This window comes from Narcine bancroftii, chromosome 6 (genome assembly GCF_036971445.1).
Source record: "Narcine bancroftii isolate sNarBan1 chromosome 6, sNarBan1.hap1, whole genome shotgun sequence".
Taxonomy (NCBI): Eukaryota; Metazoa; Chordata; class Chondrichthyes; order Torpediniformes; family Narcinidae; genus Narcine; species Narcine bancroftii.
The window spans coordinates 91,632,958-91,650,224 of NC_091474.1; the positions used below are offsets into that span (position 1 = coordinate 91,632,958).

The window sequence follows — 17,267 nt, forward strand, 5'->3', positions numbered from 1 at the left end:
ACGTAGGTTATGTATCTTTGTCTTTGCTATATAAAGCACACTGATTGACCCGCTCCAGCATGGTGTTTTTAGCCAATCCTCACTCAGTTCAACAGCATCCAGGAGTCACCAAGGTTGGGACAAACAGCCTGCTGTTTCTGCACAGGAGAGGGGAAGCATTCGGCAGAAACGTTGATGTTGTGCATGTCTCTCAATCAGAATTTTCTGGTTTCAAAGTGGATTCCCTTGAGCCTGAGATACTAGCAGATGAGCCGGCAGGCATTTCACCAGAAGAGCAGCAGATTGGATTCAAGCCACAGCCAAGGACTCGAGGTGGCAAGGTGGACTTGGGCGAGTTGCTAGGCCGACTCCGTCACCACGTTTTGGTCAATAGAGTTAGGGTGAGTTAGTAGGATTCCTCGTTCGCCACTTGTTAACTTTACAATAATGAGTTTATTGTCATATATATTTTCATGTGAATATCATAAGATGGCTATAATATGAATGTTTGCACTGTGATTCCGCCACAAAACACCAAATTTTATAACTTGTTCATGACAAAAAAATCTGATTCTTATTCTGTTCTGGCCCCCATATTGAGATTAAAGACTGACCAATATCTAGCTCATCTAACTAAAATATATTTCCTTTTCAGACTGTTGACTTCATCAAGGACTTTGACCCCTTGCGCAGTGGAAGAATCCCCATCTCGGTCTTTAGGAGGGCTCTTAGTATGATAGGATTTGACCCAGAACTAACTGACGCTCAATTCGGAGCTCTGGTGAAGGGTTATGAAGATCCCAGAAATCCTGGGCATATTGTATGGACAAATTTCACCCATGACATTGACTCAGGTACTAAACCATTTGTATGAACCATAATTTGGGAAACAGGAAAAAAATTATTGATTGGAATACTATTTTTTATAAGCCATTAATTTTCTCCATGTAACTTTTATTGAATTGGCCTCTTACGCTTTTTCATTTTTGTACCTTAGACTGAGCACAGCACTGTTACGATTAAAAACTCATCAAACGCATGGCGAGGGTTTGGCGCTACATTCACGTGTGTCAATTCCCTTTCCAGTGTTCACCATCCCCGATCTGGAGAAGAAACCCAATGTAAAGGTTCCTCTGTCGGAGATTTATCAGCTGCCCAAGGTTGGCGCCGTGAATGCAGTCACCTTCAACCCTCCAGAGAGGGTTCAGTTCGAGGCTCTAATATGCCGTTTGAAGGAGAGAATCGGCCAGAGGCATCTAATGATGTACCCGGCGTTTAAAGATTTTGACAAGTACGTTGGATGTCAAAGGGGAAAGATCTCAGGAATAAAACACGAAATTCTGCAGACACCATAATTCAGCAGATCAAACTGTGTACTTTATATAGCAGAGATAAAGATATATAACCAATTTTTTGGGCCTGAGGTATGAGGAAAATGTAGAATTTTGCATTAGGACCATATTCCGCCAACCTGGTCTGTAAAATGTCCCATAAATATCAAATTGTGTCTGACTTCACCACCTCCTCTGACACTGTAAAAACAACTCACTCCTCTGATCAAGGGTCCTTCTTCTCACTTAAATCTCTGTCTCCTTAACTTTCATAAAAAGGGGAAAGAAAGATTTTGACCTCCATCCTTATGATCTTATATACTTCTATCAGGTCACCTCCTTCACTCCAGGGAGAAAAATCCCAACCTAGCTGATCTTTCCCCATAACTGATATCCTCCAGTCCAGACAACACCTGAGGAATCTCCTTTCAACTATGTTCCACACATTCACCTGCTTCCCAGAGTGCGTCAAACAAAACTTTTATTTCATTTAAAAGAGAAATTATATCAAGGCACATGGGCAAAGACAGGAGATTGTTGAATGCTTTTTGTCAGCAATTTGTCAGATTATCAGCATCTTTTTCCCGGCAATTGCAAACACCAGAGGACATCTGTATAAGTGAAGGGAGGAAAGTTTAGAAGAGGTATTAGGGGTAAGTTTTTTTAAAAACAGAAAGTTGTGGATGCCTGGAATGCATTGCAAGGGATGGTGTGGAAGGCTGGTACAATAAGGGCGATTAAGATTTGCACATGAAAAATAAAGTGTTATGAGGTAGGGAGGGGTTCATCTGGAGGGGGGGGGGGTAGGTATAAATGAGTTGGCACAACATCGGAGACCAAAGGGCCTGTACTGTGCTGTAATGTTCTGTGTCCTACAGCAGACTTTGAGCCCACTGCTGTACCAGTCCCCCCTCATCTTTGATACCTTTTCTTTCCCTGTTACAGGTACAGCAAACTAATGAATGAAATTCACCAGCTGAATAATTCAAAGAAAATCCATGAACAAGGGGCCACAAGTGACATTAACTGCATCTTTGCCATCACTTTTTTAGGTATAACAACTGCATCTTTGCCATCACTTTTTTAGGTATAACAATGGCCACTTGTCTCGGTCTCAGTTTCATCGATGCCTTGCTCAGCTCAATCTAGAAGTGTCCGAGAAACAGGCAGATTTGCTGGAGGAAGTGTTCTCGGATGAACTGGGGGTGGACTATGTCAGGTTCCTGGACCAGGTAGACCCTCAACAGAAGCCTGAGGAGATGTGAGTATGACTGAATGATATTGCCTTCGCCTAGAGATAAGAAGGTTTTAAATTGTGATTTGTCTCTCACGAAATTATTGACACGTGTCGGAGAAAATCGTCAGATCAAGCAGCATCCGTAGGAAGTAAATGGTAACCAACTTTTCAGGCCTGGGCCTTCATCAGGTGATAGAATCCTCATATTCTAGGAAGGCTATGAGTCTGAGGACTGAACGTTCGGCTGTACTGAGACAGATTTTGAACTGAGCAGAATTGAATCTCTGACATGGAGGGTTGAACCCTGCATCTTGTTCATTTGGTTGTCAGGTTCAAGGTCCTTTTTATTGTCACCTAATAATACATAAAAATGTAATATACATGACATAAGGCAAACAAAGAGTTGCCGAGCACTGCCCGGCCCCCCCTTACAATAAGAGGAAGAGAAGCAAAAGAGATTCCCTTTAGAGTCACTGAGTGTCTCCTCAAGCATTCCCGCAGCCTTAGACTCCTGTTCAAAGCATCGGCAGCCCGAGCTCAAGATCCAACTCTCCGATATGATCAGGAAACCTTCAGTGCCCGAGGCCTTTCAGGAGCCCTTCTTGCCCTCAGCACCCTCTTGAATCTCAGTTCTGATACCTGGTTCCCGTGGACCCTGTCTCCAGTAGCCCACAGCCCGTGCGGGTCCTTCAAACACAAGTCGACAACCCACCTGCAAGGATCGCGGCTCCTTCAGCCTTTGAGACCCTCACTGCCCAGCACAGGCCTCGCCATCTTGGGCTCAAAGCACGTGTCGGCAGGATTTTTTTAAACCATTGGCTCCTTTAACAAGCCATTTAAAGCCTTTAACAAACCTTCAGCATCAGGACCAGGCAGTTAGGGACCCTGCAGAGCCACTCTGTGTCTCCACTCCCCTCTCTCCCTGGTCCACACCAGCAGCTCCAGCAGGGCTGTCAGAAGCTCAGTGGGTCATTTTTTCATCTTTGATACCTTTTCTTTCCCTGTTACAGGTACAGCAAGCTAATGAATGAAATTCACCAGCTGAATAATTCAAAGAAAATCCATGAACAAGGGGCCACAAGTGACATTAACTGCATCTTAGAAAAAATTAAAACCAAGGTAAACGTAATTTACACAGTTTAATCACAGTGTACCGTCCCCATTCATCTTGACCACGCAGATATTCATTTTTAATATCACTGTCCAACCGACATAAATCAGAACTTTTTAAACTTTCTGCTGTTGTGCCCTTTCAGCCATGGTTCCTGTGTTTATTGACCTACATTAGCTCATAGTCTGGCAACAACTTGATACTAAAAGTCTGTCAACAGCTTTGTAAACTTTTGTGTCCTATGGGGTGCGATATTGCTGGATGTAGTACACCATACAGTAGAAGTTTCTTACTGGCCTGCAGAGATTACTCCCCCTCCCCTCACCATGACAACCGGAGAAGATGAGCACAAATAAGTTCAATAAATGAATGGTTTTGATTAAATGTGTTTATTCAGAATAATGAGATGCCAGACTGGCCTGTCTGGTTCATAGATGTACGAGACGGAGGAAAATCTGCTGTCCTTCGTGCAGACCGGTGACGTGTGGTCTCTTAGCAAACTTTTCCAATCAAGGACAGGAGGAAATGCACTGTAAACACTGTCCTTTGCATGACAGCCTTTCCTCTAAATGAATGAATGAAGGTGATGCCCACCAATCCCAGGACAGCGCATTATTCTTGAATTCCGAGCCGGCAACTTGGTATAAACATGGAGAAAATGGCTTCTCAAGGGAGCTAAAAGCCTAAAAACAAAAGAAAATTGTAAAACTCCTAGCTGAATCGCTCTAAATATATGGAATTGATGCAAGTTTTCGAAGGGGTGTCACCTTGGTTTTAAACAAAATCCACAACTCCAATTTCATGATCCATTCACGTGTCCATGGTTTCATGCACTGCCAGATGGAGACCACCCGTAGACTGGAGGAATCACTCCACATATTCCGTATGGGGACCCTCCAACTGGATGGCATTAACATCGACTTCTCCAGTTTCCATTAGATCAGCCCCCTCCCATCTTTCCCTCTGTCTCCTTTCCCACAACTTTCTCTCTCTCTTCCCGCTCACCTTTCACAAAGCCAAAAAACAACCTCTCCTCCCCAAACAATTTCCACTCTCCCCCTCTCTTATCACATCCAATGACTACCTTTTGTCTGCTGCCCTCCCATTCTCCCCAGTCTTGAGGAAGGGCTCAGGCCCAAAATGGCGGCAATACATATTTTCCTCCCATGAGGCCTGCTGAGTTATTCCAGCATTTTTTGTTTTTTACTACAATCACAGCATCTGCAGGTTTTTGTTTCACACATTCCCATTCCCCTCCAGAGACAACACTTTCCAATCTCTCATATTGCCCAATTTCAAAACATGCCACCTTCACAGAAATGTGCTCTGAATTATTATCTTATTTCCAATTAATCACACTTGATAGTTGCAGCTGTAAGTAGCTTTAATTCATTGATAAAACATTTTGAGTAACTTTGCACTGAGATTTTCATAATGATGAGTAAAAGAGCAAACTGCATAATAATGATATTCAACTTTAAACAAATAAACAAGATGAAATTAAGATGAATTCAAGGTATCTCGAGAGCTTACAGCTCTGTCATGATTCTTCGAAGAATGAAAGCAAGCTCTCCGTACACCCAGATCATATGATATATGTCATAGTAACACTACAAACAACAACCTTTCTTAAAGGGATAGTCATAAAATTAACTACAAATCAAAAACACAAGGTTTTGATCTTTACACCATCTATAACTCACTCTGCCAACATGTTAAACAACTCTTCCCGCCCTGGTGACCCTCTCTCATCCTCTATGGATCAGCATTAATATTAACAAATACAATCACCCACCCCCAGATTCGACAACGGTTTCTTTTCCATCATTATCAGACTCCTGGTTGATTTATAGGACTAGGTGTTACAATCCCTGATGTTTCAGTATTGGTTCGATCGATCTTCCCTCATTGCGTTAGTACAGTAGGTGGCCTCAATTTACAATAATGAGGTTGACCACTAGGCTTTGGACACATCGTTTCGGCTTCTGCGGCAAGATTAGTATAACATAGTGTCTTACGTTCTTGTCCCTCATCCATGGTATGAATTAAGCCCCCCAAACAAAATTATGTTGCCTTTGCTCCATACCATTTGTACTTGTTGCACTATGTATATTCAAAATTACTTTATTGTCATGTAATAATGTGGAAAGTGTAATATTACACAAACCTTTCTTTTGCCTGCTGTAAGACAGACAGAGTCGTCATGCACTCCACCTTGGTTCAGGTGATCCTTGTGTCGCACCAGGCTTTATTCTGGACGTGCCTTAGGGGAATTACAGGGACTCTAAATCGGATAGTTAGAGGATTTTTGCCTTGATAGAAATGTCAAATAACTTATTACATTTTAACAGTTTCACAGAGATTTACACAGTTTTATTTACACAAAGGGTGATTAAAACTGGCTGTCAAGGAAAATGGAAGCAACAAATTTTTAAGTGGCATTTGGACAGGCAGGGAAAGGAGGGGTATGAACCATTTGCAGGCAGATCAGATTAGTTACATTTGGCAACCCGGTTGGCAACTCACGGAGCACCAAGGAGCCTATCCCTGCCCTGTTTTCCGTGTTCTACTGAATCCCAAACCAACATTCTCTTCCTCTTGCTTTCGATTTGGTGTTACCTTTCAACCAGTCTGCCCCAAGCCAGAAATAACAGAGCTGAAGCTCACTCGTCCTGACTAGTAGATAACTGAGCAATTACTCTGAATTCGGCGACCACTTCCCTCCCCCCCACCCCCCCCCCCCACACACCCAAACCCCCACCCGAGCACGTTCTTCAAAAGTGGCACCTTTTTGAATTGTGTGCTCACTGTTCAGTCTCCTGCGAATCACTGGTGCACCCTCCCCCCCACACCCCGCTGGTCTGATGCCGCCGAAAAATCAGTGCAGCCCGCCATCCAACCACTGGCTCACCAACTGGTAGGGGTCGTGGCACCTTTTTAATGCGCTCACTCCCCCTAACTTTAGAACCTGGCTATGCCCCTAGGTGAAAGAGGATCCATTTGTCCATCTCTGCATCACAAGGGAGCCTGTTAGTCTTCCCAGCATATTGGGTTAGCTGCTGTTTTGAAAAGAGTGTATCATGTCAAGAGAAGTATGAAGGGTATGGATAGGAAAGATGTAGGAAGGTTTTTTGAGCTGGCCGGGGAAACTAAAATGAGAGGAGACAGTCTCAAGATTCGGGGGAGTAGATTTAGGACAGAGATGAGGAAAAATAGTTTTTCCCAGAGAGTAGTGAATGTTTGGAATTCTCTAACCAGGGAAGTGGTTGAGGCTGCTTCATTAAACATATTTAAAATTCGGTTAGATAAATTTTTAATGATAGAGGAATTAGGGGATATGGGGAGAAGGCAGGTAGGTGGAGTTAGGTCATAAATTAGATCAGCCATGATCGTATTGAATGGCGGAGCAGGCTCGATGGGCCATTTTTGGCCTACTCCTGTTCCTACTTCCTATGTTTCCTAAGTATGCAAATACAGATACCTTCACAGGGTTAAAACCAGAAGCAAAGGATGCCAGCTTACTACTCTGTTCACATTGCTACAAACACGCTTGAATTAGCGATTGAGCCTCATCTGATGAGGGTACTAAAAGAATTGGACATTTAACAGTGAGTGCTTTGGAGGAGAGCATGGTGACATTAGCCATGTTGTGTTGGTTCAGGTGTACAGACAACGGGTCAAGATTGGTGACCACATGAAGGACTTTGACAAACTGAACAGTGGACGTATCTTAAAGGCCAACTTCAGAAGGGCATTCGATTTGGATGGGTTTGAATTGCAACCGTCAGAGATGGGAATACTTGAGAAAGTGTAAGTAGGTGCCGTATATTTTAATCAATTTTATGCTTAAGACAAAGTTGTTCAAATGAACTGGAATGTTTTTTTCACAGTTATTCTCATATATTTACCCCTCAAAAAAATCATCAAATGCTTATAAAATCAAATAAAGCTGTAAAATATTGTTCTTGTAAATGTTGAAAAATTATCTGCCTTTAGTTTGGTTTCTTTTGAGTTTATGCCTCAGTTAAAATTCTTAAAATGAACATGGATGACCCTACCTAGAAGCAGTGATGTGGAGATTCTAATTTGACAGGAGAATGTATGTAAGTTTATCTCTAAGATGAGTTACATGTTCCACAGTGAGGGCCCGAAGCCAGGCTTATGCAGGTCAAGGGAGAGATAGGAGTCGGACTTGGGCATAATGATCAGTGAAGAGTGGTGGCAAGACCTGTGTCTGGACTGGGGTCATCAATGCCAGATACAGGTTGGTGCAATACAACTTTTTTTTTGACCATATGGAAATGGCTCTTTGTACACAGTCCCCTCATTTTAAGGCACCATAACATTTGGGACATTTGACTTCACAGGTGTCTGAGTACTCGGTTATGTTTAATTGCTTCATTGGTGCAGGTATAATAGAGCTAGGCTTGCTTCTAAGCTTTTCATCACCTTCGGAGTCTGTAGTTGCCATTTTTCAACACGAGGATCAGAGTTTTGTCAATGTAAGGCAAATAAGCCATTATGAGGCTGAAAAAAGCAAAAATAAAAGTAATAACAGACACCACCCAAATGTTAAGATGACTAAAATCAACAGTGGAACAATATTAAGAGTGTTCTGGTGAGCTCAGTAATCACAAAGGGACTGGTATTCCAAGGAAGGCCTCCACGGCTGATGACAGAAGAACGCTCATCCCTTTCATGGTTAGTGCTGGAGTGTTGGGCCCATACCTGGCCATCGCTAGCAGTGAGAGGGTAGCCCACGTGGAGCTATGCTGTGATGAATGGGAGGGAGGCTGTGGTACACACTGAAGCCTTGGGCGTGGGTCTGGACGGAGCTGCTGTAGTGCAGATCTTGGTGGTAGCAGCAAATATTCAAATGGGTGGGGGGGCGACAGGTTTAGCAGAGCAGTTAGCGCCATGCCTTTACAGCGCCAGCGATCGGACCGGGGTTCGAATCCCACACTGTCTGTAAGGAGTTTGTACGTCCTCCCCGTGTCCTCCCACCATTCGAAACGTACCGGGGTTGTTAATTGGGTGGCATGGACTGTATGTCTAAATTTAAAATATAATGAAGAAAATTCCTCAAACGTACGTCCGACAGATTAGAAACATTCTTCAGGAGGCGGCAGATGTGGATCTGTCAATGACTACAGAAGACTTTATGAACTGAAATACTGAACTACATAGATACACCCCAGCAGGGAGCGCAGGCCATTACAGTCTACAAAGCAGGGGCGGACACCATAAATGGCTGCAATGCTTCACTACCCAATGAGCTGAACACCTTCTCTGCCTGCTTTGAGAAAGGAGAACCCAACATGGCCCATGAGAATCCCTGAAAAGGCTGAGAACCCGTGATATCTGTCTCTGAAGCCAATGTCAGAACATCATTCATGAGTGTGAACCCTTGCAAGTCGTCAGGCCCTGACAGTGCACCTGGCAAGGGTACTGAAAATCTGTGTCAACCAACTAGCCAGAATGTTCTCGGACATTCTCAACCTCTCATTGATACAGTCAGAGGTTCCCACCTACTTCAAAAGGGGATCATTCATCCAAGAAGAGTAGGGGGAGTTGCCTCAACGACTACCGCCCAGTAGCACTAACTCCTACTGTGATGAAATACTTTGAGAGGTTGGTCATAGCCAGAATTAACATGAACTTAAGCGAAGGTCTGGACCCACTGCAGTTCACCTATTATCACAATCAGTCCACAGCAGATGCAACATCGCTGGCTCTCCATCTTGAAAACATCAATTCATACATACAGCTGCTCTTCATCGACTACAGCTCCGGTTCAACACTATTATTCCCTTAGTGCTGGTCAAGAAGCATCAAACCTTGGGCTCTGCATCACTCTCTGCAACTGGATCCTTGACTTCCTCTTCGGAAGACCACAGTTAGTACAAATTGGCATCAACGTCTCCTCTTCACTGATGACCAATACAGGTACACCTCAAGGATGCATGCTCTCCTCACTATACACGCATGGCTGTGGGGCCAGGCATAATTCCAATGCCATCTACAAATTTGCCATTGAAACTGCGGGCTGTCAACAGAATCACAAACGGCAATGACGAAGAGTACAGGATGGAGATAAATCAGCTCATTGAGTGGTGTCACACCAACAATTTTTTCACTCAACGTCAGCAAAACCAAACAGATGATTGTCGACATACGGAGAAAGTCAGGAGAACCTGATCCAGTCCTTGTTGAGGACTCAATGGTGGACGACGGTTAAGAACTTCAAATTCCTGGGTGTCAACATCTCCAAGGATCTGACCTGGCACATCTGCGCAGATGCAATCATGAAGGCAGCTCGCCAGTGGCTATACTTTGTGAGGTGTTTGAGGAGATTCTGTACATCACCAAAAACTCTTGAAAACTTGTAAGGTGTTCTGTGAGATCATTCTGGCTTGTTGCATCACTGTCTGGTACCCAGGTGCCAACGCTCAGGACATGAAAAATCTCCAGAGGCTTGTAAACTCGGCCTCCGACATTACAGTTACCAGACCACTCCATCGAGGACATCTATGAGAGACAGCCTCTATTCTCAAAGATCCCCTCACCACCCAGGCCATGCCCTCTTCACTCTGCTATCACCAGGAAAAAGCTACAGAAGCCTGAAGACGAGCAATCAATGGCACAAAGACAGCTTCTTCCCTGCTGCCATCAGATTCCTGAATGATCAATGAACCAGACACTGCTGTGGTAAATCACTGTTATGCTATGACTGGCTGCTGTCGGCTAGACACGCCTCCCAAGACCAATCCTACCCATAATCCCTTGCATGCTGGATGTTTACTCTGTGACTTGTTCATGAGTTTGGGGAATCTGATGGTGGAGAGATAGCAGCTGTTCCTGAACCTGGTGGTGTGAGTCTTGTGGCACCTACACCTCCTTCCTGATGGCAGCAGCAAGAACAGAGCATGTGGTGCACGGCATGGATCCTTGATGATTGCAGCTGCCCTCCGATGGCAGCATACCCTGTAGATGTTCTCGACGGTGGGGAGGGTTTTACCTGTGATGTCCTGGGCTGTGTCCACTACCTTTATTCATGTTAAAATTATTACAAACATTATTCTATTTTACAAAACAGGTTAAGAATGATTACATTTGAAGGAAACAATTTTTTGTCTTCTTTCAGGCTTGATAGAGGTATTTAAAATTATGAGGGGTCTAGACAGAATAAGTGCAGTTTGGCTTTTTACATTGAGGGTAACTGAGATACAAACCAGAGGACATGGGTTAAGGGTGAAAGGGGAAAAATCTAAGGGGAATATAAGGGGAACCTCTTCACTCAGTCTGGTGGGGGTGTTGAATGAGCTACAGTGGTGAATGTGGGCACAATTTTAACATTCAAGAAGAATTTGGACAGGTACCTGGATGGGAGAGAGAAAGATGGCCCTGGACTGGGTGCAGGCCAGTGGGACTAGGCCGAAAAATAGTTTGGCACAGACCAGAAGGGCTGGTGCCGGTTTTTACGGTTCTATGTCCTAATTACTCATTTCAAAGCTTTAATTTCATATTCACTGGTTTTCTAGGTACGAGTCCTGCAAAGAGCCAGACTTTGTTGATTATAAGGCGTTCATCAAGGAAATTGAATCTATTTTTACACTTGATCATCTTGAGAAGTATCCTCAAGTAGAGGTAACTCATCTTGATTCAATTTTTTTTAACCGAGCATTTAAATTACAAGTAAAATCAGTTATTAGGCAGTTGCACACGTTGAAATAACACGTTGTGTTATTTTCACGCCCAATGTTTACTATAAAGAGCAGAAATGTGTTGCTATGGAATAATTTATTGAAGTCAATCACTTCATGCTGCTTAACTACATTCAGAAAGCTTGGTGCTGGGTGCAAGTATGAGATTATGTGGACGTAAACCCCTGGCATCCGACACCAATGGTATTACAAGCCCCCGTTTTAGTAAAATGGGATCGTCACTGTGAATGGAATGGTCACAGCTAACATTTCACAAAAATCACAGCCCAGTGACAATTCGATACATTGGAAGAACTGAGGGAAGGTTTGTCACAGTCGGTTTCCAGATTCGAAGCATTTGCAAAGACATTGTGATTTTGCAAAGGGAGAACCATTCTGGCTGCTGAAGAGAAAGCATCTTTTTTAAGCAGCTCTTGTGGCCAACCATTTTATGGAATTCAGAGCTCTGTGAATCACTGGGCCTTTGCCGTGGATTGACCTGTGTCAGGAGGGTCTTTTTGGGAAGCAAAGTGCTCTGTGGATGACTTAAGGTGGAACGTGAGTGGAAAGAAAAAGTTTGAAAACCACTGATTTAGAGCATCATAGTTAGTGGAGAGAACACCTTTCTGCTGAAGTCCTTCAGCTAAGTACTGAAGCAGCAATGGGAAGAGTAACCTAGACAATAGTTGGCATACCTGAATTCTGTGCAAAAAAATGTTTAACCATACTCAAGGTCAGCAGTTATAGAGAGATCTCAGAAGGACATAAGAACTAGGAGCAGGAGTCAGCTACCAGGCCCATTGAGCCTGCTCCGCCAATCAATGAGATCATGGCTGATCTGATGATTGACTCATCTCCACCCACCTGCCTTTTCCCCGTATCCCCTAAATTCCTCCACTATGTAAAAATTTATCCAACCTTGTCTTAAATATATTTGCTGAGGTTGCCTCCACTGCTTTGAAGTGCAGCGAATTCTGCAGATTCACCGCCCTCTGGGAAAAGCAGTTCCTTCTCATCTCCATCCTAAATCCACTACCTTGAATCTTAAGGCTACGTCCCCTAGTTCTGGTCTCCCCCACCAATGGGAACAACTTACCTAGCTCTATCTTATCTACGCCTTTCATAATTTTGTTCGTTTTTCTATAAGATCCCCTCTTATTCTTCTAAATTCCAGTGAGTACAGTCCCAGATGACTCAATCTCTCCTCTTAGGCCATCCCCTACATCCCTGGAATCAACTTAGTGAACCTCCTCTGTGCTGCTTCCAAAGCCAGTACATCCTTCCCAAGAAAGGAGACCAGAACTGTACACAGAACTCCAGAGGGGACTTCACCAGTACCTTGTACAGTTGCAGCATAACCTCCCTGCTCTTAAATTCAATCCCTCTAGCAATGAAGGCCAGCATTCAACTTGCTTTCTTGATCGCCTGCTGCACCTGTAATCCAACCTTTTGCAATTCATGCTACAACATGCTCCCAGTTCATTTTCATTTGTCACTTTAAGAGCCCTGCAAGCTTTGGAGATTGACTGCGGGCTGACAGACTGGGGACAGCGTGCAGTCAAATTCACTTCCTCTGAAGAGAGAGGACATTCCTGGGACACAGATGCAGTGACCAAGTAAAATGGTGCTGAAGGGGCCTCATGTGATACTAGACAATTTGTCTGATTCCTCCCTGTAAAAGGGAGTGAGTGTGCCCCTCAGTGGCCACTTTCGACAGGAACCAAACCGTGACCAGAAAGGGAAGGTCATATTTCAGCTGACCCACAAAAGGGTTCTGGAAGTTTTGTGAAAGCCACTCGCTTTGTTTCCCCTGGAAAAGGAAAAGGGGAGTTTTGACTACCACTCGTCTGAGAGGATATTTCTCGGGAAGCAACTCGTCTCGTGAGTTTACAACAATCTGTCACCTCAGTCTCTCCCACCTCATTCGTAAACACTTATTTGCATCAATTTAAGAGTCTTCATGTCAACAATGGATTTCTGAGACTGGATTTCAAACTGACAGTCCAGAATTGGGCCTGAATTGTAATGGTTTGTGATATTTTACACACCCACGTATAGTTGCACATAGTTTTCGGTTAAGTTTAGACGTGTTATATATTTGGTGATTAATAAATTAAAATATTATTTTAAATATAACACTATCTTTGCTAATTTCTACTGCTGCTGAGTACATAACAATGTACAAGTCCTTTTTAGCAACACGCTGCAATTATTTGCTATTTAAATCATATTCTGATCTCTCAACAGCTGCAGCAATAACCTGCATGTTTCACCCAGTGTATTTAATGTACATGCTTGGTTTTCTTTAAGTGAACAATGCAGTGAGACAAATGGAAGCTCTTCTACATGCATCAGCATGTATGGTACTAGGGGAAGCAATTTGGTAGTTTGGGTGAGCCTGCTATTACTTTGTAAATCCAGATAAAAGTTTTATGCACATCATTCTAAATGGTGCAATGCCATTGATTGACGTTGAATATTAAACAGTTTGTGGAGCACACAATAATCACATCAACATGATGGCGTGATTAAACAGCTTTAATTACCAAAAACCTCAGCATAACACCACTTGCCCAGCTTCCAGAGGGGGGCAAGGCCGGGCACATGCAGCTTTTATTGGGAGGGGTTAGAGAAGCCCGGTCCATACATCTATGCAAATACTTTCGCCACACAGTCCAAACTGGGAGAATAGACATTACTTGTAAGGCTTCCAGACTTTATGCGAGATCAACTGCAATTCTGGACACTACACTTCCAGAAAGATATTATGGAATGTTTACCAGAATGAGGATCATCAGTTAAGGTCAGAGAAAGGTCAGCCCTATGATTCACAGATTACCAGGTCGTAATTATTCAAGGTTTTGGTGGGACACAGCCTGTTCTCTTTGGTGAATTAGTTTTAAAAATCATCGACAAAGGATCTTGGACAGAGTTGAGGAAAAGTGTTTCTCCTGTAAAGGTTGTTGTGCACTGGAACACTTCACCCATAAGGTGGGTGGCCCAGTTAGCGTCAAGGTTAGCGGAACGTTGAAACAGAAATCAGGGCTTGGGTTCGGATCCCACGCTGTCTGTAAGGAGTTTGTACGTTCTCCCCGTGCCTGCGGGGGTTTCCTCCAGGTGCTCCGGTTCCCCTACCGTTCAAGACGTACGGCAGGATATAGGTCAATTGGGCAGCACGAGCTTGTGGGCCGAAAGGGCCCATTACCGTGCTGTATGTCCAAATTTAAAATGATTGATGAGGATTCCATTAATTATTTCCATGGGGAATAGGTGGAGGAGAATGATGACTAGAAAGTGGCAGTAAATATATGACTGCACTTTTTAAAAAAAAACAGGCCAGCAGAAGCATAACATCCACTGATTTGTGTGATCCAATGCCTTTTTATTGTCATCATAGAAAAATATCTGTGTTTGCAGGTTAGAGAGAATTGCCTTTATTATCTTTGATTTTTTTTAATGTCCTTATTTTTGATTGGTCTTCCTACATCTGTAAATATCAGTAAATATTTGACATCATCCCATTATCATTTATGGGAAGTCGATGGGCTTGCAAGACTTTTTTTACAGCAAATATATGATCACTAATGACCCCAATATTCCCATTATGTAGGTGATCCGGTATAAGCCACCTGCAGACTGGACTCTCAATACACTATCTGCAGACGAAATCTGTGTTTATGAGGAGTCCTTGAATAGACTTGCAGAACAGGTAAGTACATCACAAGATACTTAATAATGAATGGTCCCAGGTGGGAAAGTGGTTCTGAACTCTGTTCGAACTCCACTCTGTTCAGAAATGCAACACTCCAGTGATCTTCTAAGAGAAGTCTTCTGTCCCCAGGCAGTAGCCTGATTTACCTGTGGCTACAATTTGAACATAAAACAGTACAGCACTGGAGCAGGACCCTTCTACATAGAAGATAATGCTGATTAACAACAGCAAAGGGGAAAATGCTGGTACATGATTATAGTAAAACCCCAGCAGGGGTTGATAGATACCAGATAAGTTTATTTTCCAGTTGCTTGAGACTTATAACCTCTAACTGATACACACCACATTAAGAATGAACAGTTTAAAAATCAAAAATACTAAACTGTCCTGACACTGGACAAACTTCACGTACATATAAACCTTAAGGCATTTTACTTTATTTTAACCGTCGCGGCAACTGTAGGTTCTACCACTCTGGCCGAAAGACAGGTTAATTATCTATAATGTAACTCTCTAATTTTGACCGACTGAGTTTCTCCAGCATTGTGTTTTATTGCAATCACAGTGTCTGCAGACTTCTGTGTTTTACTCCTAAAGAATTAACCCCCCTCCGCCCACCAAATTTACAGATAAAGTCTCTGACCAGGGCAACTCTTTCTAAGCAGGGATAAGGAAACACTAAGAAAGTCACCCCCAAAAGCGAGTGGCATCAACCAGCTGTTCATTCTGGGCAATGCTGTTTCACACAACTCGATTCAAACAGCTGCTGCGAGCAAAGCCCAACCAAGGCCCTCCACTGACTGAATATTTGCTCCCATCTTCACCAAAGGTTTACGTGTTACTGCAGAGAACATTTACAATTTTAAATACTTACGTATTTTTATCTATTATTTTATTCTTATTTATTTTAATTTTTAATTTTCCTCAATTTTTTGGAGGTTGATTGAATTCTGGGTACCAGGGGTTTAAATGGGAGAAGGAAACCCACCCCCCCCCCCACCCTTCCACTAAGCCTGGTCTACTAGTCAAAGTTATCTGACCTCCTGACTTGAACAACATTTTTCAGCCCTAACCCGATGTCCTTCAATTTCGTCTGACACGGAGAAATTTATCAACCTGTTTTAAGGACTGGTAAAGGGCAATCAGCTTAATGATGACAGAACTGGACACCGTTAATGTTTGCTTGGTTCTTCTGCCTCGAGGCAACAGCTGGGAATTCTCTGAGTATGACCTGGATGTTTTGGCAATTTTAGAAAAGATTGAATAATAACGGAATAGCTTTTCCCTGTCAATCAAGTTTGTTTAGTGACTGTAATTAATCTAGTGGCTATTATACATGTGTTGATATTCTCCACCCTGCAGTACTAGGTGAAATTACCCTGTCATTATTTGAAGAGAGTACTACAATCTTTATTTCCCCTGTTCTTTACGTAGTCTGTTTTCTGGGTAAATTGACTTTGTTTACTGTATAATAGATTTCATGATATGAGTTCATAGATTCTACCCCACCCTCCCAGCTCAGAGCTGATCCAAAAAAAAATGTTAAGAACCACCTTAAAATTTTGTTACCTTTGAAACACTTAACAAGTAAAAAACGATTGGCTCCAGGTTTTGAATTTAAAAAAAAATTAGACTTGCAGCACGGTAACGGGCCATTTCGGCCCACGAGTCCGTGCCACCCATCCAACCAATTTTCCCCTGCAGCCGCTGCAACCGTGTCTGCCTGTCCTGCATCGGACTTGTCAGCCACAAACGAGCCTGCAGCTGACGTGGACTTTTACCCCCTCCATAAATCTTCGTCCGCGAAGCCAAGCCAAAGAAGAACCCACATCCCTCGGTACGTTTGGAATGGTGGGAGGAACCAGAGCCTCTGGAGAAAACCCACCCAGACACGGGAGAACATGCAAACTCCTGACAGACAGCACGGGATTCTAACCCTGGTCCAGTACTGATCACTGGCATTGCGCTAATTGCGATGCTGCCCTAAAGTGACATTTGAAAGTGAAATTTTGAGAGCTACTCCCAGCATGTTTTTACAACCACTCTGTACTCCAATCCCTCCACATTTTCAAGATTACTAACTCCACTCTGCACTTCTATACTGTGCCTTACTTGTTGTACTATGGATGAGATAGCCATGGAGGCGTACAACATGGGAACAGGCCCTTCAGCCCAACTTTCCCATGCCAACCAA

General features: G+C 43.3%; 1 protein-coding gene across 1 annotated transcript in view; it reads left to right on the forward strand.

Annotated features, from left to right (window-relative positions):
• LOC138736342 (EF-hand calcium-binding domain-containing protein 6-like) overlaps positions 1-17,267 on the forward strand; it is a 72,824-nt gene that overhangs the window by 30,913 nt on the left and 24,644 nt on the right. Inside the window, exons 11-18 of the mRNA XM_069885695.1 lie at positions 199-380; positions 635-833; positions 1,066-1,270; positions 2,398-2,571; positions 3,558-3,666; positions 7,320-7,468; positions 11,200-11,305; positions 14,972-15,070. Coding sequence (XP_069741796.1) covers positions 199-380; positions 635-833; positions 1,066-1,270; positions 2,398-2,571; positions 3,558-3,666; positions 7,320-7,468; positions 11,200-11,305; positions 14,972-15,070 — 1,223 coding nt within the window. The remainder of the gene's footprint in view (positions 1-198; positions 381-634; positions 834-1,065; positions 1,271-2,397; positions 2,572-3,557; positions 3,667-7,319; positions 7,469-11,199; positions 11,306-14,971; positions 15,071-17,267) is intronic.